At 35.5% G+C, this 26,623-nt stretch overlaps 1 protein-coding gene across 7 annotated transcripts in view; it reads right to left on the reverse strand.

Moving 5' to 3' along the window:
* Nucleotides 1-26,623, reverse strand: part of Ryr2 (ryanodine receptor 2 (cardiac)) — a gene marked incomplete at its 5' end in the record, with an annotated part of 627,916 nt that overhangs the window by 88,254 nt on the left and 513,039 nt on the right. For 6 of the 7 annotated variants that reach the window (XM_013504703.1, XM_013504705.1, XM_013504704.1 and 3 more), the window contains 13 exon segments: nt 292-343; nt 1,858-1,961; nt 3,720-3,816; nt 6,168-6,280; nt 7,101-7,136; nt 10,891-11,025; nt 14,396-14,455; nt 15,433-15,603; nt 17,701-17,793; nt 20,049-20,136; nt 20,503-20,743; nt 22,360-22,680; nt 24,417-24,547. In XM_013504703.1, the coding sequence (XP_013360157.1) occupies nt 292-343; nt 1,858-1,961; nt 3,720-3,816; nt 6,168-6,280; nt 7,101-7,136; nt 10,891-11,025; nt 14,396-14,455; nt 15,433-15,603; nt 17,701-17,793; nt 20,049-20,136; nt 20,503-20,743; nt 22,360-22,680; nt 24,417-24,547 (1,642 nt within the window). 7 annotated transcript variants of the gene reach the window in all.

The raw sequence follows: 26,623 nt of genomic DNA on the forward strand, positions 1-26,623 counted from the left end.
TCCTTTGCTATGTTATCTACCTTGACATGCAATGAGTTACTTGTTGAAGGAATGATTGGGAAACTGATAAGCTTCCCACAAATAAAAAGTCAAAACAAGAGTAAGCAATGCTTACTTGTCCACAGAGCGCAGATTCACGCAACAAATGAGAAGCCGAGGCCCACGAGTCTGACGCCTCGAAGATACAGCGTTTTGCTTTAATCCAGAAATATAGATTTTTATCCTTTGTCCAATGAAAATTATTTTTCATTATGAAAATGAAGCATTAAAATAGGAAAAGTATTTACCCACCTTTGCCATAATGTCTGCATAAGCCATATATAAAAAATCTTCCTCCAGTTTGCTATGGAAAACAAGGAAAAAGTATAAATGTTTAAGTAGAAAGCTATTCGTATGTGGACATACTATGATTATTAAAAACAACTTCTTTTTCTCACAAGCATTCTTCAAAAACTTAAATAAATACAAAATTTAGATAATAGTAATCATTTATAAAAATGTTACAATAGAAAACCAAGTTCTTCAGAGCTCCTAGCCAGAGGCTTACCTTACCTTGCCAGAGGCTTCAAGTCTCGGGAAATATATAGTCTATTGATTTACACAGAAATGTAATGACTTTAATTTTCTTCAAACTATAAAATTTGAAACAAGTACATTTAAATAAGAGCTTTCAACAGAAGAGATATTTGATATCTCATGGACTCTCCAAATTATGATGATATAGATTTAAAAATAAGATGTCATGATGATACTTAAAAATTGAGAAAGGACAAAATATATTTATTATCCTCTATTTAAAGAAGTATGGAAATCATTAATGCACAAAAAAAGCTTCCATCAAAAAATACCTAAAACTGTCAAAGCTATTTTATCAGTTTTAACTTTAGTTATAAGAAAAATTTACTTATGAGAAATACCTCATTACCTGACAATGGCAGACAGAGAGTTGCTCTATGCTTAAGGATGAGATGGTTTTGTTAGTTGGGAAATAATAAGAGAGAAATAGTGAGAGAAAGGATGGATCCAAGTAGCTAAGAGGAAGAAATGTACATTGTTATGGCATGCACAGAGGTCACATGGACTCCTCAGGACTTCTGGGAAGACTCATGTGGCTACGGACTGATAATTAAATCATCCTCCTAGTACTGCAGAGAACAGGCAGGACCTGGATCAAAGCCAGGGGGGAATAAGGGGAACAGACAACATTTTATAACCTCTGCAATGTCCCATCTATAGGGCAATCACTGCAGTGCTCTTGTAGCAAGCAGATGCTAGAAGATTTCATCGTCAGATCTAAGAGTACCTTTCTTCTTTGACTCCATAAAAGTTTACCCTTAGTGGCTTTGGTGCATTTGTATGACTAAGACTATACAAGGCAAGAAAAAATAGGTAATATTCTTAGAAGAGATCTCAGAGTTACTCTCAAACTGAGATGATGGCTTACCTCCTCCCTAAAGGCTTCCTAAGACACCTCACAATGGAGACAAAATCTACCAGGAAACCCTGGAATCACCACTGGTCTCCACACACTTTTGGCATAAGCATTTGCTTGGCTTTCTTGTATTAATAAATCTATCAATGATAAAGGAAAACAATTTCATAAGAAGAATCAGAATCAACTAAATCAGCTAATTACAAAGTTGTGAAGAAGAAACAGAATTTACAGGATGCCATAAGAGCATGGAATTGAATGAATGTTGGACCAGGGGTGTATGAGAGACAGTCAGCTCTCTGAACAACCTTCTCTTCTGACAAGGACAAGATGACGCTGAAACATGAATACATAACACAGAAGACTCAGACACGCGTTTCTTTATTTGCTCCACCTATGTATCATACAAACGCTTCCAACCATACCATTTCTCGGTCAAAGCCGTGCGGCTGAACAGAAGGATCAGCTGGTGCAGAGGATCAACTCTCTTAGTGGTTTCATCGTCTTCTGGAGGTTGGGCCCCAGGTTTCTGCAAAAAAGTCCAATGTTTCACATTCACTCAAATTTGGGAGTAATAATAGGGACGGGAACAAAGAACAAAAGAAAATCCCTTCTTTCTTTGCCTGCTCTGGCATGCATGCACGCACAGGTGTGAATTTTACATGCATTATAAACATGATATGTGTGTATATATACATATATGCATTGTATGTATACATATCATGTAATATATACAAACATTTATATGTATGTGTTGTATATACAATACATAAATATATGCTGTATATTTAATATATTATCAATTTAAAACTATCTCAAAACAGAGATATTTCATCCTATTTGTTTATTTATTTACTTCTTTATTTATTTTGGTGGCACAGGGCTGCAGCAGGCAGTGTCGAAGCAGGGCCTCATGCGCACTAGCCGAGTGCTCGACTAACAAGCTACATCCCAGTTCCCAGAGATGAAATCAGTATGGGCAAGGAAGACTCACAGAAATTAAAAATTCTGAATGCTGTGCTCATAAGCAGAGTCATTACCAACTGAAAGTAGATTTTCTACAGAAAATTCAGCTTTTGGGGGGTTCAGATTATAAAAATTTGCAATGAAATTTTAAGTCACTCTAAGTATGAAAATGTAGTCTACTGGGAATGCAAAGTGCTTATCTGATGAAAAATTAAAAAATAATAGGCAAAGACTATGAAATGATCTAATGCTTGGACTACTTAAACAATTTTTTCCTTTCAGTTACTTAAAATATCTATTGTTGGATGGAACTTTAACAACAAGGAAAATTATTAAACATTTTTACTTTTTGTGGTAGTAATTAATCCTGACTTTTAATTAAATGAGTTCATGAATTTTATGTCTTCATTGCCTTAACCCATTCAGTAATTTTCTCTCTGCATAAATAAGATCCTTTCAAGGATTTTAGATTTATAAAAATGTTATATGTACAAGGTAAATTTCTATAAGATATCCAAATGGCCTATATGTTTTGATTCTAAGGATTAATCACATTTATTTTAACAAAATGTGGAGGAAATCATGGTTAGGTTTTTAAGAACTGGATTAGATTATCCATTATATTTCCCAATAATTTGTAAGTTAAAAAATAATTTTCAAGCAAGAGATGTTTAAACTGGGAATTATGAATCTCTGACTACCCCCCACAAAGTTCTGTGAGACTATATGCTTATAGTGGTTTTGGAAAAATTATTTTGTCAGATTTGTAAACAGGCCCTCAATTTATAAAAGTCAGTGATGGTCATTCCCCCACGTGCGGTACCCTCAGTAACACAAACCTCTGTCTCAGCACTGCCTGATGGAAACTGTTTTGCCATCCACTACATTTACCTCAGCCTCTCTCTTCTGTATCCACCACCCCGTTTACTTTTAGAGACCAGAAACTTTTTGTTAACCCTCAACTTATTTTTGTTGGACAACATCTTAAAGTTCAACTTTGTATGATTTATCATGGTTCTGAGGTTAAAGGGGTTTTGAGAAAGAATACAAAAATATAGAAATCATGAGTAGCTAGTTATAAACTTGTATTTTTTATCTTAAGTTCTGAACCACCTAATTTTGATGAGATCTCTTGGGAATAAGCAGGGAGCTTTTTTTCTGTTAATACTGAATGCAGCAACAACTGAGATGTAAAAGTTTCCTAAGACCAATACAATTCAGTGTTTTCTTCTTCAGTGTTACGTGACAACTGTTACCCCTACACTGGTCTGCTCCATAATCCCAAACCCTCTTTCATTTTATAACCAAACTAAAAACATACTGCTAAGTCTTCGATCAGTTTATCTTCAAAGTAATGTTCTTCTGTTTCAATCCAAGATTTTTCATATCCCTGAAGAAAGAGATTGACAGCCCGGTGCCTGGAAGATAAGCACAAGTTCAATCAGAAGTTTTTAAAAAATTGAAAAGGAATTCATTAGTGCTTTATGACTGTATTATCTCAATACTAAAAAAAGAAAATCAAAATAAACTTTATATTACTTGATTCTCTTCAGAGGCAACACTTTATAGCAAATAGGGCAAAGTTTCTTGGATCACATATTCACTTGGAATTAAAACCTGGCTCAGCCTCTTTTGAGCTTTGTGACCTTGGTCGGGTTATTCAAGTTTCCCAACTTCCATTTTTTCTCATTTTTAAACCTAGGGTAGGCCAATCTACATTTCACTGTGACAAGACTCAGAATGAGATACAAGATGAAAGTTCAGCGGACAGCTATTCATTAAATAGCAGCTATTACGACAGAAAGTGGCTCACAATTAATAAATGTCAATAAAGTGTTCAATTAACACTAACTGTAAGCCCTGAGGGTTGCAAGGCAAAATGTACTAAGTGAACTGTATAAATGATGATTAAATTTTGGAATAACAAATAGGCATCTGTGAGATAAAAGATGAGTGAAGATTAGCAGAATCACTGATATTCAGCATGATGTTAATGAGGGATGTAAGATTTGCACATAAGACAGGAAGAAAGCATTTCATGACCATAAGGAACATCATAATAGTCTACCAGAGGTGACAGAAAGATGCCACTGCGGGGTGGCAAACTGAGCCAAGGATACGAAAGGGGGTTGAGGGCTTAGGAGACATAATAGACAAGTAGGTATGTGAAGGGCCTTGAAACCAGAGGAAAACAATAGAGAACATAGCTGGAACCAATGTAAGTTACCACAAATTCCTGAACATAAAAGAGAAATAAATGCCAAAAAACATCTTTGATCTTGCTGGTACTTCAGTATCACCTATGTGGCTTTTAAACCTCAGGTCCGGATAATTCCTAAGTGCATTTAAGTGCACAGTATTTCTTAAAAGACTACACTGGAGAACCAACGGCATAAGGAATGCAATTCTGAAAATGGCATGTTGCAGAGAGTGCAAACTCTGTGCCAACACAGAAGCTGCTGAGCTTCTGCTGCCATCCACTTCATGTGAGGCAAGGAACAAGTGACATAAAAGGTGACCATGATGGAAGGATAGTGATGAGGAACAGGTCAGGAAAATTGATGGAATCTGGAGAATTGCTTTGGAGTAACTGGAAAGGGAATGAAATACGAGGTCGAGGCTAATATCCTATCTGACCACAGACACCATCAAAAAACATAAAAGGAGTACATGGTTTGGAAAAAGCTATGTAAAGTATTTTAACTCAGTGAGTGTGACTTGATGTTAAGGAATCCAACAGTCTTAGTGAGGGGGAAAGTGCGACATTCTATTTGTTTGCTTTTGTTTTCTGTTTTTTACCATCTTACACATCTGTACATTTAATGTCATAGCCCCCCCTTACTGTCCATGGTGCTGAAAATATAAAATTTATAAAATTGAATGAAACTGTAAAGCATTTTAAAGCCAGAATCAAACAAATAGCCCCAGTACTGCTACAACTAGAAGTATGTATAAGCATCTGAGAGATAAATAAGAGAAAATATTTGACTTGCAAGGAGGTCGGATACGTTCCCTCCAAAAAAAAAAGATATTGCTGAGCTGAGCCCCGTTTACGAGACATAAAAATGATGCATGTTGTGTAAAGTTCAGAGAGGGAAAGTGTATAGTTTCCTAGGAGAACCAGCAGAAGGTTAAAATGTTATCCTGGTTCACCAAGGTCACTTCTCTATTGAGAAGCATATCTTCCACACTTCTAAAAGAAGATAATCAATCTGTCAAATTTATTTACATCATTCCCATAAGTCAGTACAGTATCAATTCTTTTCTCCAAATGCTAAAATTGCACAAATTATAGCAGCTAACATTTACCGTGATAAGCTCATTTCTAAGTACTCTGTATATACTAGTCTATTAAATTGTCTATATATTTCTATGAGGCAGATCCTATCACAGACTAGGTGAGAAAACTATCACAAAGTCAGATAAGTAAGTTGACCACAGCCATATGGAGGAGCTGAGATTCTTAGATTGAAATCAAGACAGTTTCACTTCAAAGAATGCATTCTTAATCACTTATTGTTACCTCACATATATCAGTAGATATTCCTCAGTGTGGAAAAGTCATTTATCACATTACAGACCACAAAAAAAAAAAAAAAAAATCCAAAAAAGCAAAACTCAACTATTACACAGAGCAAATAAATATCCTCCATTCTTCTCTTGGACTGCTGCACCATGTTAAGATAGATTATAGACACATTTAATTTAGAGAAAAATGGCTTAAATCTATTATGAACACTTAGTTTTATAAACATTTAAAAATTCTGACCTTGGCAGATTATACAAAGGAGCCATTCGGAAGCAAGCTACTACAGCTCTTTTCCTCTGCTTAGAGAGTAGTTTATGCCATACAGCCTTTTTAGATCTCTGAGGATGCTCCACCTGAGGTAGAATGACACAAATAAATAATTACTCACATCCCAAACTATTCTCATTAATACGCATTGGGCAACTGCACTTTTTATTTATTTGATTAGTTTTGAGTGCTAAGGATTGAATGCAGGGTTTTGCACATGCTAGACAAGCACTGTACCATTGGGCTACATACCCAGCCTAACAGTTATAAATTTAAAGTCCAATTCCAAAAGTATTTTCAAATTAGTTTGGAAAAGTTCATATCCTAAAAATTACAGCTAAATTTGAGATTATTTCAAATGTTTCATTAATGTCCTTAGTTAAAATATCATATTTTTTAACCAATGAACACATCAGAAGCTTTGTTGTTTGAAAGTTAAAGGAACGCAAAAGCATTCCATATAAAATCTGTTTTTATTCTTCTTAAAATTTTCTTAGGCCTTTCATAGTTCTTATATATGCTTTTGTATACACAAAAAACAACACATTCTTATTTATATATCTATTGGAATTAATTTTATCATAGGAGCTTTTGCAGTAAACACAAATAGAGCTAATAAAAAATCTACTGTTCTTTAATGCAAGAAGACAAGACTGTGAATACTGTATCGGGAGTGAGTACAGGAATTGAATTTTGCAAAAATGTTAAAATACATAACTGTTTTGTTAGAGACAAATGAGAATGCTAAAGTCACAGTAAATGAGGCAAGCAAGCTATTTATTTAACTAATGGTGTCTCAAACTCCAAGAGGAAAGAGAGATTAATTGTAGTATTAGAAAGGGAAAAAACACAACATGTGAATCTAAGTTAATTATTAATCTCTGGATATTTGAGTGGTGTACTTCCCAGACTGTAATATCTCCGGCCAATACATTTAGATTTCTGGAAGAAATAAAAATGTTATGTTAGCCAAGAAGTAAAACTGGATTCATGTATCTCACAGTGAAGGGATAAAATCTGAACGTACTAATGACTGAAGAAAACATTAAGAATGTCTGGACTATAGTGACTTAGAAGTTTTAATGAGGCAACTTGTTTAATTAAAAAGCACTGATTTCAATGACCCTCTTCTTTCCATAGACTAAAACTTTTTAACAAATGGCCGCTTCAATTTTGTTCTTGATGAGTGTGTCAACACTGTTGAGAATATTATAAGCATAGAGAAAATCAAGGACAGTGTTGATCAATCAGATCAACTCAGCCAGGTGTGGTGGCATATGCCCATAATCCCAGCACTTGGGAGGCTGAGGCAGGAGGATCATTACAAGTTCGAGACCAGCCTGGGCTACAAAGGGAACTCAAGGCCAGTCTGAACTGCATAGCGAGACCCTGTCTCAGAAGAGACAAAAAAAAAAAAGATCAGATCAACTCAAAAGATCTCAATTTAAAGTTCTACTGGGAGATCTGAGATTTTAGATATGTAGCTTTTAATGAGAATGTGGCACTGTTTTTTAAAATTTATTAGTAAATGTTTGTGATACATAATGACTCCTTTCATTGTGGGTGTTTGGTACATGTACATGATACCTCTTAATTCTTTTTTAGTCCCCTTCTCCATCTTCTGCTCCCCTTCCCATTTGTAAATGGTCACTTGGCTTCCTTTTATTTATTATTTACTTTGCTCTTTATACTTTGGTTTCTCATATGAGAGAAACCATACGGTATTTAAGCGTGTGTCTGATTTATTTCACTTAACATCAGCATTCTGATCAGCCTGAGTAACAGTGAACAAATACACATGAAGTTCTAAGTAAACAGGTTAGAAAAGGCTCCTCCTACCATAAAGGTCACCATTTGGCCAAGAAAAAACCTAAATTACAGGGCTTTCCAATAATCAAGTAAATGGGTATCTGTAGGATTTTCCATCCAAAGTGAATACTACAATGCACCTTGTAACTCTGAACGTCTTCTTGTGTTTATGTGTTAGCTTGGCTAGAGCCAGAGTATAAGGAAATTCAAGACACAGAGTAACTCATGAAAATATTACCAGAAGCACAGGATAAAATATGAAGTATAATAAAAAAATGCAATGAGTGTTTCAACTTAAAATATTAATTACAGTAGAAGACACATCACCATCAATCCCCTCGAAGTTCTCCTCCCTTCAAACACACTAATCTCATCATTCTTGTCACTTTCTCAAGCAGTTCTGGAAGTCCTTCTTGAGTGTCCTTGATTAGGCTGTCATGGCTGCTTTGATGTCCTAAATCAATTTAAGACTTTCCTGTTCATGGTCATTTTGAGTTGGGAAGAAGAGCTAGAAGTCACATAGAGCCGGATCCAGTGAATAAGGCGGGTGAGCACACATTCATGCTTTTTCATGATCCTGCCTTTCCATTGCAGGGCATTCAGCAGACGCATTCACTGTCTTTGTGATTATACCTCATAAAGATAGCCACAAAAGACTTTCAGCACTGCTTCAGCAAGTGGTAAGGATGATAGAATAAATATGTCTGAAGGATGAATGGCAATGTATCTTTTACTATAATCATTTCTTAAAATTTAAACACCCACTTTATTTTTCAAACATCCCTGTACATCTATAAAGGTTGCTGACACTTGAGAAAAATCAACAAGTATTTCCTAGACACCAACCACTTTGTTTTGTTTTTGTTTGTTGTTTGTTTACTTTTGAATTTGGAGGTCCAACCCAGGTCTCGAGCATACTTAGTGCATGAACTACAACCAAGCTATACTCCCAGTGCAGCACACTCACTGTTTCTGCGTAGACTTCAGCAAGTTACAACATTCTTTCAAACTACTCTGAAACTTAGTGACAAAGTAGCCTCACAAAAGAGATGCAAAAGGTATGCATTCTACACACAAGAATCCACCTACTTAATAAGGAGGCTGCTACCGTGGGTTCCTTTTGTACCTTTTTCAGCATATTAGAATTGTTTTTGTTTCTGTGTCTTCACAGGGCCTAAGCTACCTACACCGAGGTAAGAATCACCCACAAGCATCTGCAGAGTCAGTCTAGGACAGTGTACCCCATAAATATCCATGGTACGAACAGAAGTGTAGTGCACTGAACTTCTTTTCAGTAACTTCATCACCACGATTGGTTATACCTGTGAGTATGTACTCTACCATTTACTAGAAATAAAGTACAATAATATTTTAACAAAACTTTGGTGAATTCATCTAAAATTCACTCAAGCAAATCCAATTATATATATATATATATATATAAAACAGGAATAATCAAAAACTAAGGATAACTGCCAGAAATGCTCCTGCGGTAGTCATTTGACATTTAATAATCTTATTAAATATGTATATAATTTTAGAAACATACATCTATGACTTTATATATATAACTTGAAATTTAATTATCTCAACCTTGTCTTTTGTTGAATCCTGAGAGTTTATTTAGTATTGTATGAAAATATTACGGAAGTATTCAGGGGAAACACTAAATTCTAGCACAAAGTCACATAATATAAATACATGTTAACGGCTATGTGGCCTAAGAGTATTCTGGTTGCTTTAACATCATCAAGAGTAGTGACAAATTGCCCGGCAAAGAACTTATTAGCATTTGGGGAAATCTGACAATAAACAAGGAATTTAAAAGAATACATTAGATAATATCCTTATGCTATTTAACCCATCAAGGCAGGGGTGAACTTTCAGATAATATACAGCAGGAATTAAGGCAAAGTGATTATTATTGCCATGATAATATGTCCAAATATGGCTAAAGGCGGTACAAAGTTAAAAATATATTACTCAATTCACTTAAGTGGTAAAATTCCTGAGACGATAGCAGGCATTTTATTACATAATATTCAGGGTAAAGGAAACAATACCCGCAGGTTCTATCACAGAGGCCAAGCAGTGGGCCACTCTGTGTGGTTCACACTGCATCCCTCACTCTAGTGGTTTTGCTAAATGGACTTCATGAGAAAGAGAAGTTTATCTCTGTGTTGCACATACTTTAAGCCAGAGAATCACATCTGTAAAAATACAATCTTTTGACTGAAGATGTTCCACACATTATTGTTTTAGAAATGCTTGAGCAAAGGGAGTTAATGAGAAAACAAAACACATAGCTAGCTTTGTAATGTTAAATAGGAGACAACAGAAAAATCTCAAATAAAGTTTTAATATCAATATATTGTTCTGCTGTAATATAATTTTTCTTGATCTCAGAAAACTAGCTCAAGTGTATCTCTATAAAAAGGAAATTTAACCAATAAAAATGATAACACTTCAAATCGTAACCCAGTGAAAGATAATATTGCAAACATGTTATTATGAGCAGTAATAAAAAAGGATGCAAGCATATATACCTAAAATCAACTGCAACCTCTAAATATTTTGTTAAAAGGATCTAAAGTTAGGTCTATAATCCTAGTTATCTGTATAACTTTAGAAATATTTAATAAAAGACAGTAAAGTAAAGGTCTTGATCTCCTAACACACATTACTTGTACATTATTATAAAATTAAGTGCTTGGAAGTTTTACTTATTAGATACAAGGTATCTAATAAGTACACAGTACGTATCCAGTACATATTCTTTCTAACAAATATGCTGAACATAAACTTTTCTGGCCTTCAGTTACCAAACTTCCTCACAGTATTTGTGCATTGTTAAGGCATGTATGACTGAATCAACACAAGGTCTGACCTGCTCAAGATGAAAAATCACATTTGCTATATCTAGTACTCTTTCTACTGTCCTCTCTGGGTCTGAGGTATTTTCAGTTCTGTTTGGCAAGTCTTTGTAAAGGGCCATCTGCCATCGAATAGCAGGATCCTCCAGCTGCAGGAGAAAGAAAAAAATGTGTATAAAATACAAGACAACAACCTAAAGAGAGAAGGGTCCCTCTGTTATCATTTATCAGACACAGCCCAATGTTAAAACACTGAGGTTATGTAGGATGAGTAAGTCCAGAGATCTTATATAGAGCATGATAACCACAATAATACCGCACCACATTCCAGAAATTGCTGGAGGCAGATTTCAGGTGTTCTTAGCAAACTACAGAAAAGGTTAAAGACATGAGAAAATGGATATAGTAATTTACTTAACTACAGTAATCATCTCACTCTGTCTACCAAAATATGCTATATATATTAAATACATATAACTGAAAACAAAAACACTATGCAGAGGATGACAGATAAGGCCCTTGTAGTCCTGGAATTCACCACCAAGTGGGGAAGAAAATTTCAGATGAGTATTTGCAATTGTAATGAAGACTACTAAAAAGCAATATAAGACACATGTGATATAACCTACTTTGTGTGTAGCGGAGAGTATTTTCCTAAACAAGAGAAGTTCTAACAAGGGCATGAGCCAAGGAAGGGATGAGACAACCTTTCCTCTTCCTCTTCTCCATTTACATTCTAACTGTTGAAGACTTATGTGTTTAATTTTATAAGCAATGAATAGGATCATTTTACAAGGTGTGATCAAAGTATATGGTGAGTGTTTTTAAAAAGTTTAGTATAGGAAGACACATTACCATGAACTCCCCCAATAGATTCCCCCACCCACCCACATACTTTGAAAACACTTATCCCATATCCTTGCCACTTTCTGAAGCAGCTCTAGAAACCCTCTTTCCTGAGTGCCTTCTTCAAGTATGCTTAAAATAATGGTGAATGCTGCTGTTGAGCGCTATCCAGTGAAAAGTCAGGCTCAGGAAAACATTATGGTGTGTCCTCATCCACTTTATTCACTGGATCTGGCACCAAGCAGCTTCTGACTCTTCCTCAGTGAAAATGACCATGAGAAGCACATGTCTGGAATCAATTCAGGACACTGAGGCAGCTATAACAGCACAATTAAAGGTAATCACAAAAGGACTTCCAGAAATGCTTTAAAAAGTGGCAAGAATGATAGAATTAGTACCTTCAAAGAGAAGGAGGAATATTTTGAAAGAGATTAATTGCAATACATAATATATATATATTTTTTTTATTTTAAAAAGAATAAAAACAATAAAAATGATACAGAATGTCAAAACATAATGATAGGAAATTAACAAAGGTTATTACATTGCATATTGTAATCTTCAAAGTAGTTGCTCAGATTACCAGATATAAGCATGTAAGATTGATCAAAAATTCAAATATTCACCATATAGTTTTAATCACACTTCATATCTATAAATATAGAGATTTTAAAACAGAGCTTGGTCTTACTGGAGCAAAGTTTTTAATAATAAAATCAATGGAGGTTTACAAAAATTACTCAACATGAAGGTACCTACATAATTTCCTAAGTGAAAGTTATAACTGAACTCTTCATGTCTTTATAAAGGTTATTATAATCACAAAGAGTGTACATCACAATGGGACAAAGCACATTACTTCAAAGAAATAAAAAAGAATAGTTATATCCTTAAAAATGGGAAAAACAGCCCCCTTCTCTTTCTCCTCTGCTTTGGACTTTCCATTAAAAAGGAGAGGCTGAGTGCTATAAAGCAGTAACAAGTGGGCAACACTTACAACTCGCAAAGTCCTAGCCTAAGAAAGTGCACTTTGAAATGTTAAAAATAACTTTACTCTAAACACAAACCTACAGATAGAGTTTTTTTGCACATGCATGGCTAGAAAATACCATGCATCCCTTGATAAAATAAAACGTTTTCCTCCCACAGTTTTTTCAATTGAAGACTGCCCTTGGTATTTCTGGATTTTGATCAACATAATGACTTGTACTTAATAAATAAATATACTTCATGAAATGAAATGTTTATATTTTCTAATACAAAATTATTCCTCTGGCCTCACAATTACTCGTCCTACAACCTCAAGGCAATGTATGCAAAAGGAACTAGGAACAAATAATATGTATATTTTGGAAGCTTGTATATATCCATGAAATATATGCTTTATTCCTAGCATAAGAAAGTACACATTAAAACATCAAAATAATTATGTACTTATTTCCTCTAAATTTTCAGGTCTCATTTATTTAGAACTGAAATATTGACTATAAGTCCTTCCAGATAAGCACCAACCCCTTCTTCCGAGCCACAAAACAATCCCTTCCTCCACCTCAGTGGCAGTACTAGACCAGCAGTGCTCCAAGTGTGGGCTGGGGCTCTCTGGGACCCTTTAGAATACATGATGTCCTCAAACATCCAGAGATGCTAAAGTAGTGCCTCTCACCAAAGGGAAGAAAAGCTTGTAGTATAAACTCTTCATTTGAGTTCTATTTGGAGACTTTATGAATAGTTTTTTAAAAGCTGAGTATCTTTTTTCTGTCTGAAAAGACATCATATTCTAATAGACATTCATCTCCTACTCCACGAAAGTTATTACTGTAGTAAATTATGGCTGAGTGTGTATCAAATGGACTTTGATGTGTGTTCACCTGGAATTTGTTCTCAAATTTGTGTGTGTTGTGAATATTGTAAAGTCATGTTTCACTTTTATCATATTATGCTCCAAAGTGCTGAAAGAAGAACATGGCATGGACCCTAGAAAGAGACATTTTGATACATTAAAGGCATAATTTATATTTTTGTTACTACTATTTGATATTTAAACATTTTCATAATTTTAAAAAATTCCTCAGAAGGGACAGCAGAACAGAAACAAACAGGTTGAATCGAAGTGTAAAAATTCTCAAATGGCAAAATAGGGTTGGTAAACAAATGAGTAATTATTCACTGGCATGAAAATTTCATAAAACTACTTTCAATAATTTTTTCACTTGCCATTATACAGTACATGCTATATTGGTTTCTATCCATGTTTTCCTTCTATATGAATATTCCTACCTTAAACTAATTTGTTCTTATTAGAATTGCAGCAATACTGAGTATCCTCTATATACTAATTTCTGACTCTGAGAGGTGAAATTTCTATTTCTTAAGGATATCTATTTCCATATTCAAAAACCTTCAAAACTCAGCAATACAAATTCTATGTCCAATCATTACTTCAACTGGCAACACACTTTTTCAAAAGTTGACAATTTCTGATGATCTACTTTAAGAATATATCATTTACTACTGTAAGAATTTTTTAATATAACAGGGTTTGCAAGTAGGAAAACACCTGATTACAGTATTTCACTCCTTTAATTGTTAATGTAAATTTATTTTTGGTAAATTCAGAAGATGGGTGAACTGCTTTATTGATATTAAAATGTTTTAGAATAAAATCTAGCTTACCTTGCCTTGTAAATGAATATTACTGCGAATTATATCTCGAACTTCATCCTCAGTGTCTTTCTGTCAAGAAACACATTTTATCTAAAAGAATCTTAGAGTGCATCAACTGTCAACAGAACAACTCACACATCCTTTGCAATAGTGTATGTCTAATGAACATTTTGATTGAAATGCCAAGAATTTAGGGACATTTTCTTCAGATAATTTTTTGATATTGCTGTAGCTCGCTACAAGGCAACAGTCTACTTTAACTCTGGCATAAACGTATCATGACTCAGTAGAACTAAGTCCCCAGTTCCTAGCAAGTGGGGGAACAGGAGCAAGTTCTCTTGGGCTCAGACAGAAGCATATCCACAGCTTTCTCCAAGACAACCACAAAATGTTACCAATAACAGTAGGAAAAAGTGTATATCTGAGAACCAGACATTGGACAACTGCCAATAGGGCTGTGTTTGTGCAGCCTCCCTTCCATTCATTGGTTTTAGCTGTCAAGTTCGGGATAAACAGAGGTGCTTCACTAATTCTTCGTGGGAACTATGATAGAATATGTCTCCCAATTTGCACAAAGATGAAACAATAACTACAGGGTATATTTTTGAAACACTGCCTTTTCATCTGCATAGTGAAAAAGAAGAAAACTAGGGGACAAGAAGGGATTTTGAGGATTTAAATCTTGAGGCTTGGAAAGGAGAACATCCACTGACATAAAAGTAAAAACCTTATCTCACCACCTTTGGTGCAATATTATGCTTCTGACACTGAAAAATGACTTCACAAATTTGAATATACTTCTCATTAATTTTATATAGGAGTTCATGTCAAACCCATTTTTTTCTGTTTGGTTCTTCAATATGTGTTGGCGATGATTAATATTAAAAACTGCAGTCTTTAAATCCTATGGCTTACCTAGAAAAACTGTTCACTGAGGCATTTAATGCAAATGGAATACTGACACAGAGCAGCGAGCCCAAAGAACAGGAACATCTAGGATCCGGAAGACGGGTGATCACCACTACTAGGGTGTAAAGGAGACTTACCAGACTAAAGCGATTTTTGGCCAGAGCAATGAGCTCCTGGTCCCCTGGCGCGCAGATGTTCAGCCCAATGGGCAGTAACCTCTTCAGTGCTGCCACAATCAGAGAGGTCTGCATAGAATACCGGTCTCCTTTGCGCTTCATTTTCTTCCTTTCCTGATCTGAAACAGCTGCCTGTGGAACAAAGAGCAGGACTGGAACCCGCCCCTGCCTTGCTCCCATTGGCAACTTTGAGCCCTCTGGCTTATCACTTTGTCTTCCAGACCTTCTGCTCATCCTTATTTTTGAAAATCCTGCTGTTCTGAGAATATTTTTCTCCTTCCTTCTTCATATCTTTTGCTAATTTAAGTCCTACTTTCATATTCTTAGGCCACTAAAATTCACTAGTGTGCATTTCCTGTACTTTTTAGGAGGAAAAGGCATGCTACCATGTTAGGGAGGTGAAATATGAGGAATTATATGGTAATTTCAGGTATCATATGTTTTCCAATTTTTAATGCTTCAGAGAAAGAAATGTAGGAATAAGGAGTCTATATTTCTTCTGACAAATGCTGGCTTTGATTTATATGCATGTATGTATGTATACATTGTATACATAGGTATCAGATATATATCTATATACCTATATGATGTATATATATATACATATATATCTATATGTGGTATAGATATATATTTATATACATATATACATATAGATATTATATATCTATAGATATATGTGGAGAGTGATTTATATATACCATATACCATAAAGGTGTGTGTATATAATACTAAACATACCATATCTAATGACATATATATGGTATATATAAATATATTTTAAAATGTATTTCTTATAGTCTACAAATTTTTCCTCCAAAGCCTCAATTCCTCTCCTGCAGAAATAGAAGTGATAAACCCATCAATGATTCACGAATATTGAGAAGTGTTTGAATGACCAGGCTGCAACAAAATACTGCCATGATATACTTCAGAGCTCTTTGGCGCGTCCTGTTGAAATGCCATGGGGCTACTTCAAATAACACCTTAATTCCCACTGGGTAATAACTATTCTTTCTATTACAATGGAGTGGTCTATATATCAGAATAAAAATAACTGTCCCATATTCATTTCTGTGTATATGTTGACTTTCTTTGCAAGAATAATTCAAACTTGAAACAAACTTTTATGACAATGACATGCTGTAATAAGCACGGGCCCTTGGCATAAACAACAAAGGACAATTTAATATACAAATGATTTAATATAATATAATACACGATGATACTGAGAAAAGGTTTCAGCACAGCAAAAATAGTGAAACAACTGATTCATCATACAGTAAAGATGACACAACTGATGAGCTTGATAGAGGCTGGTTTGTTTTGGCTGAATACCACTCTATTTTGCACTTTAACCATCTGGCAATATATTTTTGTGTGCTACCTCATGGAATACATTTATCTTTCTCTGTGTATAAATATATTTATCTTTATTATTTAATCCAAAAAAGAAGAGACCAGAAGCTCTTGAAAGTTACCACTCATGAAGGAAACTTCATCAATATGGTTCTTAAATAATGCAGCTAATTATTTTGAGATTTATAGTTGTAGCATATTTAAATCTACAAATCATCACTCTTGAAGAACATGAAGGAGTTATATGCATGTTATACTGACTGGCAGTTTGTGAGCATGGTATGTGCAAGTGTGTGCACCTGTGCATGTGTGTGTATAAAGCATGTCTTTATTATGACATTTTGACATCTTGGTTCCTTGCAGATCCAGGAGACACCACCCTTCTTAAGGCAGGAGATTGCTGGAGAAGTAAATGACTCCCAGTCTGCTCTCCTGTGTATACAACCCCACCTATACGAGCCTACCTCTCCCACCTCCTTCTTTAGGCTCTTACACTCTGGGTCACACTCCATTTACCCGCATTTCCCCTGGGCCAGGAACCAGACCACCAGAGATGCCTGCAAAGAAGTATTCAAATTAGCCAGTCCTAACCCTGCTTACCTTAGTCACCATGGAAACCACAGTAAGGCTCTTGCTTATGTTTCCCCTGGCATATACCTGTATGATACCTCGACAGTGTGTGCCCTGTTTCTAGGCTCTGTGTAAAAACTTCTTCCTTCATGCCTATCATTTCTGCAACTGTGCATCGTACTGTACCTGACCCAAGTGAATTCTCCTAACCCTTAAAAGCATGTGCATGTCTTTAATCAGCAAGTAACATTATCAAATCATCAGTCCATGAAACAACAGAGAAACATATTAGAGTAATACCTTGGACATCTTTGACTTGGTATCAGTAATGAGGAAAGACATATTGTTGATTTCATTCTGCACAACAAAGTTCTGCTCTTCTCTTTTGAAATTCTGAGAAGTTGCAAAGGAAATGTCAGTTAAAAGCCCTTACATAACAAGTCTATATAATTTGAGGTTATACACGCACCAAAAGTTTCATGAAGAACAAATATTACTTTGATATTTAAAACTTAGGAAGAAAGGGAACAAATACTCATTGACCACCTCACGAGGTTGCTTGGCTCTGGGGTAACAATTCTAAGAACTGCAAACATACGTATTTCAGAGACAGGAGACTTTAGAAAGTCTACATCACAAGGCTACCAACTACCAAGTGATAGAATGAGTGCTGAAGCCCCGTGCAGCTGGTTGTTTTCAAAATAAAAATGAATAAAATAGTGCTGTAATTTTTTAAAGGAGATAAAATATATGTCAGAATAGAAAGAGCTGTACATGTTCTGAGATAAACATACACTTTCCAAAGATACTTAACAATTATGATATGGTTGCTACTTCTTTTGAGGTCTGCATATCTGATACCGGTAAATATTTTGGGAAGAATATAACCCATATTACCAGGTTTGTGTTTAAAATATGTCAATGAAATTCAAAAGTATATATTCAGATTTTTGTCTTATTCTTCACAATATTAGATATTTATGTAAAAAAACCCTACTCGGTATAATACATGTACTGCTCCAAAATTTTGTCTTGCATATAAATTTAAAGAAGCTTCTTTGGTATTTTACTTATGGATATAGTTGGATACTGTCAATTCCCTAAGGGGGAGCATAAAATTTTTAGTTTTCCGAGGTAACAAATTCTCTCATTTGTCCATTAGGACGTATCAATGGAGACCCTAACAGAAAAAAATAAAAGGCAAAGGATTGCCAGTTCGAGTTTGTTCTTTCACAGCTGAAGATAGATTGATTTTCTTCTAGATTTTAAATTTTACTTCAGAATCCCTGAGTGATCTAGCACATTGCTTTAAAATGAATTATGCAGGACAAGAAATCATTTGGTTTTACTTAGAGAAAACCAGAGGATCTAAAATAATTTTCTATCACATTACAGATAATAAATCTCAGTGTGAAGATACAAATGTACATGTTAAAGCCATCTTATACATTCTAAGTCAAACCTATGACTTACATATGTTTTTAATATAAAGTTGGACAGACTCCTTAGATATAGTTAATAAATAATACTTATTATTCTATCATTAAATATAAAATTTTTAAAATTACATAGTCAAAGTGATTTGATTTATAAAACAATCTGATAAAATAAACTGGTGAAACTAAGGCTGAGGTTCTTATTTTTACTTTTACAGAATCCCCCTTTACAAAGTGACATAGAATTATAACTGATACCAAAACTATAAGCTTTTGAAACAATATTGGACAACGGTAAATGCCTGTATTTATGCATATTCTGCCAGTTATTACAAACAACTCATAGAACACTCTAAAATTCTTCCTATAAATAAAAACTTTTTTTCAGATTTCAGAAATATTATTCTACTTGTAACATATAAATTAATGAAAATTCACTAAGATGTACTCTAGAAATTTTATCAAGGGAATTCCTACCAGAGATTTAAAAGTTAACTGATTCTAAAATAAGTGCCAAACTAGACTTCTACAGAAATGAGTGTGTGATGATAAAATAAATTTACATATTAAACCAGTATATTTAGTTGGAAAGCACGAGCCTGTCTTAGCACTTCTCAAACTGAGACATCAATACTGCTGGTTTAGGCAGTGAAATGCCAAAAGATAGGAAAATCTAGAGTGTAAAAAAGGCATAGCTCTGGGTAATGCCAATATCACTCAGATTTAGGAACAAACCTTAAAAATGCTAAGTAATACAATGAAAAACCTCTGTGATACTTGTTGATTGATTGACTGCAACACTGGGGATTGAACCCAGAGCCTCACTAACGCCAGGCAAATGCTCTCCCACTTGAGTTACACCACTAGCCTTTTTAATTTTTGAGACATGGTCTCCCTAAATTGCCCAAGCAGGACTCAAGTTTGTAGTCCTCCTACCTCAACCTCTGAAGTAGCTGGGCTTACAGGCATGCACCACTGTTCCTGGCCCTTTGTGATTTTTTAAAGATAAATTCTAAATTCAAGACAAGAATTACATTTCCTGAAAGTCCCCAAGAGCACCTGCCCTCACACTTCTATAGTTTAATGAATCCAAGGAGACAGATTTGAGAAACAGTACCACAGATGTTTACCAAGGGGGTTGGACAACTGCTTCCTGTTTACAAAGCCTTTACAAAAATCAAATACAGACATCATCTGTCAATATTCTCTTACATGAGATTTTGACCAGTAGATAAAGACTTCAGCTACCATGCGGAACAGTTCCTCAGCTTCTGGATTAGGTTCCTTCAGCCACTTTGCCCTGGGTTGCAAAGTAAGAAGGAATTTCTCAGTTACTCCCTAAAATTAATAAATAAAAAAAAACTCCCCCTTCTCTCCCAAACTTAGAAACTCACAAGGGTTTCAATGTACAGCTGTAACATTTAAAAACATGTAGATGATGCAACTATCCAAGCACTAACTTTCACATGTGAAATGTTTCAGAATTCAATTTCTAATTTTGAGAGCTTGGTGAAAATTGATTTACCTATGAGCATCTCGTTATATTACAGCCATAAACAAGATCATGCCCAAGCAGTCAGTGAAGAATGAAACAACTCAGTAGGAACACATGAGTCATGGAAAGTAATAATGAACGAGGGAAATCCACCACTTTTGAACATTCTACCTGTTATAGTCCACAAATCGAATCAAGAGAGGGTAGAAGGCATAGAGATCTCTGGCTAATGTGGTGAACTCATCTAGAATGAGCAGCTCAGCCTCAGACATGTCCCCTCTGGCCTCGGCTTTCAGGTGGTCTTCCTCAGCCACCACCATGGCTGCCTTTTTCTTGAGTTTCTCCATTAAAGGCAAAAAATGAGTTTTCAAGAGCTGAGGTTTCACTTTATTGATGATAGGCTGGGAAAACACTGAAGACAGACATTAGAGTTCTGCTCAGTATAAGCATCATTAAAATTGGGACAGGTTATAAGGCCAATTGAAATGCTATTCATTAAACTTGCCTCTCCCCCAGTCTCTGACTTCCTTAAGGCCTGAACCTCTGTCCTGCCATTTTTCAAAACCAAAACCTAAATGCACAGTTGCTTTTCAAAAATGACTGCTGAAATGAATTCAGTGTGCTTACACGATGGTTAAGCTTGATTGTATCAACTTGATTGGCTTAGGATCTGGCCAGGAGATTGGTGGAACACACTTCTGTGCGTGTCTGAGTGGGTCAGAGTGGCCTGACCTCAGATAGTGTTCCAGTCCCTGGGCCCTTCCTCTCTGGAACTGTTTCCCAGCTATACATCCTGGATGCCATGAACTAAGCATCTTCGGTCAGCCACACCCTTCTCCCATTATGTTTCACCTTTGGAGCTTGCCTTCTAATGACTGAACCCCCTTGAGCCACAAGCCAAATTAAATCTCTCTGCATTTAAACTGTGAGTGTCAAGAATTGCATCTCAGCAATGGAAAATCTGACTGATACAGCTTGCTTTTCTCAGAAAGACTGATAGCTAATTTAGAATTTTAAAAAAGACTTTTATTCACCTTGGGAATCAACTACTTACACCCAAAGAAGTAAAAGTGCTACTAGCCTTTTCTTTGGCGGAGAAGCACACTCTGCTGCATAATCAATGAGAGTACACACAGTTTGTGCGCTTCTCCCCATTCTCAGCCTATGGAATACTGCTCTTTTATCTAGTAATGGTCGCAGCAGTTAGTAATAGTTCTAAATTGGAATAGGCCATTGTCAAAATAGATTCCCTCCTAAAAGTAACATATAAACAGTAGGGAAATGTACAAAAGAGAAGTTAAAAATCAACTGTAGTCATCTATCCAAACTAGTAAGGCACTAGTATATTTCTCTGGAGTTTTCATCAAGAGGTAAATTCATAAATATTTATATTATGCACATATCATTCTCAAGTCATTTTTCAAAAAGACCTCCTCTTTACTCTCCATGACATGAGCATTTCCCAAGGTACAAAACACCCATGAAACCTGTCTGTTTAAAGATGGCACAATGTTCTGATATGAGAATGTACATAAATGATTCAACTATGTTCCAATTGTTGAGTATTTAGATTGTTTCCAATTTTTCATTGTAAACACTGCAATGGTAGATAGCCTTAATGTATTTGACTTTATCTTTTGATTGGTCTTCCTGTACTACACAGGAGACTGATAAACTAGGTTGCCTAAATATCCAGTTTTATTTTTGTCTTTGTCTACATAATCATTATTTACTGATTTTATTAATCATTAATCATCAATAAGCATCTTATTGTGCTTACTGATGAATCTTACAGAGGTTGTAAAAAATGTTTCCTTAAAAGTAGTAACTATTATGGAACACTACCCAATGTTTGATTATATCTAAACTTTTTTAAACCAGCATGATAGAAACAATAGTTTTTAAGTATAGAAGACAATCTCCCTGACTGCAGGAATGAGTATGCAGGAAAATTCCAGGCTTCTGTATTATAAAATCATTCTGGAAATAAGACAACTGTTGAGGGGTACTGTTCTTCCTGAGTTTTACCTGCCAACCTCTTCATCCACGCTCCCTCATCAATCCCCAAGTTGTTGTATATGATTTTCAGGATGTTTCCCAGGAGCGTGTTCATGTGCTCCGAGTTCAGGGCTGTGCAGCACATCTCGGACCGCTCGGGGTTGTTCTCAGGCCCGTGTTCCCACCACCTAGACATGTAGCTGCACAGCATGGGCAACACCACCTCCATTACATGTGGCATCTGTGTGTAACGGATCCCAGACTCAGCCAGCTCCACAATTTCTTCCATGAGTTTCTCCAAAGATGGTATATTTGGGCACACGTCCTCCACATTAGGAGGCAGGCTGAGAGCTGCAGAAACACAGGTGGAAACTGATTACGGTCAAAGAAAGAGCTTGCACAAGGTGGCGGGTCTCCACTGTACCACAGACATGGGCAACCAGCTCACTTTGGGGCTCAGAACACAGCAGCACATGCATGCCTTCAACTGGCCTCTTCTTCTCTAGTGGCAACTGTTTCAAAGTTTAACTCTCTCTCCCAAGTTCCTACCTTATGGCCACCCCTAGGAAATCCCAGAAAAGCAAACAAGAATAACCTGTGTCTCTTTCCCCAGCACTTGCTCTGGCCTCTATTGTCAGCCTCTTCCTCCCTGGTGCCTCCTTCCCAGCAGCCTTTACAATAACAAAGCTCTCCTGGAGCTCTGAGCCTTCCAGGCACACATATGAGCACAGGAATGGCAATTCCACTTTCCCCCTGCTTCCTCAGACCTTATCTCACTCACATTTAGTGTATTTTACACCACTGACCAAGTCCCCGTCTCCTGAAACAAACTTCCTTAACTCTTCTCAGCTGTACTTATTCTTTCCTCATTGACACACTTTCAAATGTTGGTTTTCTTTGGGATCTTTCTTAGGAGATTTCTAAAATACAGATCTGGTCATGTTACACCCTTTGCAAAGCCAGTGAAAGGATCCCCTTTGCCACTGAAACGGTCCTCACTCCTTCCTGACATGTGAAGGTTACTCGCTGCCCCGCTTTCTGGTTGTGCATGCTTATTTTTTCAGGACTCACTTGTAACCAGCCAACAGCTCACTAAAATTCAGTTACATAAAGAAATAAGCCCATAGAGAAATGTGCAATTATGAAGACAGGGTAGATCTTGTCTGCATTTTGAGAATTCTTTCAGGTTATTAGAAAACAAACAAAACACCATCGACTTTATCAGACTTAGAGGAAACCCAAGAAAATCCTTCGATAAGGCATCTGTGTGTAGTGGCATACAACAGGACACTGAAGACTTGCTTTACAGATTTAAAGTATATGCTAGAATAACTAGTTTCCAATTTATTGTTCATTCAACTTAATTCAAATCCTAGTTAATAATTCCAATTAGGTTCTCAAAGGCCAACTGTTGAAATCATCAACCATGGCTATAAATCTTTTCAACTAGGATAGTTAAAAAAAGGGCCTATCTGCCAAGCAAAACCTCAGATTTTCCAAATTTAAATGCAATACAATGCACGAGTAGATATATGTAAACATCCACCCAGTGTACATTCAGAAACATGGATCTCAGGGATACACATGATTGGGCCAGGTACAAAGTAAAGCTGTTGAGTTTGTGTCTCAGATTTACATTTTTAAGTTTTTTAAATAATAAAACGTGTAGGCAAACTATTAAAAACAAGGAATAAAACTACTCTAATGAGATAGACATATATGGTGAATAGAGAGTCACGAAGATTACAAATCATGAAAGGTAGAAATGTGATGAACAGAATGCCACAACCCTCACTGAAATGACTGCACGAGGCAAGTGAATAAGAAATAAGATGGACTTCTTTTTCCACATTTGCTAATTATTTTGTCTTATTCTAAGAATAAGAATGAGCATTTGTCTATGGCTCATTAACTTAGAAGCAATTAAATAAATTTTCTTTCAGAAACATTAGGGGAATAATATACAGCATTCCAAACCAAATAATGCCACTTAAGAACAAAGAGCAATGTGACATCATAAAGTGAAACAGCCCACTAAAACAGCAAATGCCACTAAGTTTTAGCCATACATATTTCCAAAACATTACCTGCTCTCTCTCTTGAAGACTTAGTATTGTAGATAGAGTGAACGTTATGTTTGTCAAGATGAGTTTCCAAAAATGCCACAGGAAAGGCACCAGCAAAGGCAGCCAAACATTCTCCTAGTGCAGAGCGTTGCCTGTAAGTGGAAAACGCTTACTTTTGTTTCCCGAGGATGAAGTGAAGAAGTTGTATTAAAATTGACATGTTTGACCAAAAAAGGAATAATACCATATTATGACTAATAAAGTAAAGCCCTTACCCAATATCTAGATTGTAAAACATCATATGGGTTCAAAAGCAAACCATGTTCCATTTTAATAAAAGCTAAATTATCTGTTAGTAAAAAGAAGTTAGAAATAAAATTAAGCCAGGCGTGGTGGCTCACGCCTGTAATCCCTGCTCTCAGGAGGCTGAGGCAGGAGGATCGTCACGAGTTTGAGACCAGCCTGGGCTACAAAGTGAACTCAAGGCTGGCCTGAACTGCACTGCGAGACCCTGTCTCAAAAAGACACAAACAAAATAAACCATAAAACTTAGGAGAAAGAACTATACATGAAATAATTGATAGATTTGTTCACATAACAATTCAAATTTCCCATGTCATAAAACATTTTCACTACACAGTGTTTTATATATAAATATAATACTGCTGAGCTATCTTTGGCAGCACGTATATAAATACTGCAAAAGTATAAAAATGCTTCAATTTATAAAAACTGGAAAATAATAGCCAAGAGATTAGTCATTTTAATAAACAAAATGGTTACCATTAAGACAAAATATTAATAGAAAAATAACAGACAAAAAAAGATAATTTATAAAATTAAGAAACACAAATGACAAAGTAAATATGAAAAGTAACTGGTAACTAGGGAAATATATTTAAAAAGAAAAAGGGGACCCTGGTAACTATTAAATTTGCAAATAGTAAAAAACCATCAGAAATGAGAAAATGAGCATTTGATTATAAAAGTTGAGAGTGTAAACTACATCAATTTTGTGAAGAGATTTTGAAGTATCATAACAAATTCATACATGGATGCCCTTAATCTACAATTCCACATTCTGAGATATAGCTAAGGAAATAAGCATATATACATATAAGAATCTATGAACACAGATCCAGCTCTTTTTATGTCAAAAAAGTCACTACAATATCCTACATGTTCTACATGTCATAAATAAAATATCACTACATTTACTTCCTCTTTGAGATATCTTATAAATATAAAAATCATATAAAAGTAGAGTTTAGTATAAAATAGAGCCAAAATTTTAAAAATAGAATGAAGTAAATCACCGTGGTCCACACATATAACTTCAGATGTCTATGTATTTGCCAGCCTGTTTCCACTGTTCTGAGCTTTAATACTGGGTTGGCTAAGTGAGTACCCTTTTATCACTGTTCATGTTGCTCGCTAGTTTCATGGGCTTCTTCTTTGAACTGAACTTGGAGATTATTCATCAATTTCAGTAAAAAACAAATTTTTGGAAATGCATTTTTATTAATTATATATTAATTTAGGGATGCTTTACATCTATTCATTTTGGAGGTTTTTTTTTTTCCGGCACTGAAAATCGAACTCATGACCTTGCGCTTGCCACGCAGGCACTGTGCCGCTGAGCTAAATCTCCAGCCCCTATCTATTCATTTTGATAGAGGAAGTGAGATCAAACTATAAGGCAAATATTTCAATTTTTAAAATTTATTATGTTAAAAGATATGCTGACATTAATCTTTCTCAAAACACTCCCCCAGCTTCAAACACACTCCTCTCTTCTTGCCACATTCTGAAGTGGTGCTGGAAGTTTCATGAGCATCTTTTCAAGGTGGGAACAAAAATATGGGGAGAGTAATGTTGCTACTGAGTGCCACCCAATGGAAAGACGGGCTCAAAAAACAGTACAGTGAGTCCTCATCCACCTTATTCACTGGATCTGGAGCCACACAGCTCTGGCTTGCCCCCAAAGTCAAAATAACAATGAAAGGCAAATGTTTTGAATCAATGCAGGATGAGGCAGCAACATTGCAATTAAATATACTCATGAAAGGGGATGTTCAGAATTGCTTCAGAAAGTGGCCAACAATACGGGATAAATGTGTTTGAAGTGAGGGGAGGTATTTTGAGGGAGATTAATAACAATGTATTTTGTTACTGTAATACATTAAACATTCATCCAATAGTATTTTGATAATACTAAGTACACTATC

The sequence above is a fragment of the Chinchilla lanigera genome, unplaced genomic scaffold (assembly GCF_000276665.1).
Source record: "Chinchilla lanigera isolate Chin_1 unplaced genomic scaffold, ChiLan1.0 scaffold00091, whole genome shotgun sequence".
NCBI classification, from domain to species: domain Eukaryota; kingdom Metazoa; phylum Chordata; class Mammalia; order Rodentia; family Chinchillidae; genus Chinchilla; species Chinchilla lanigera.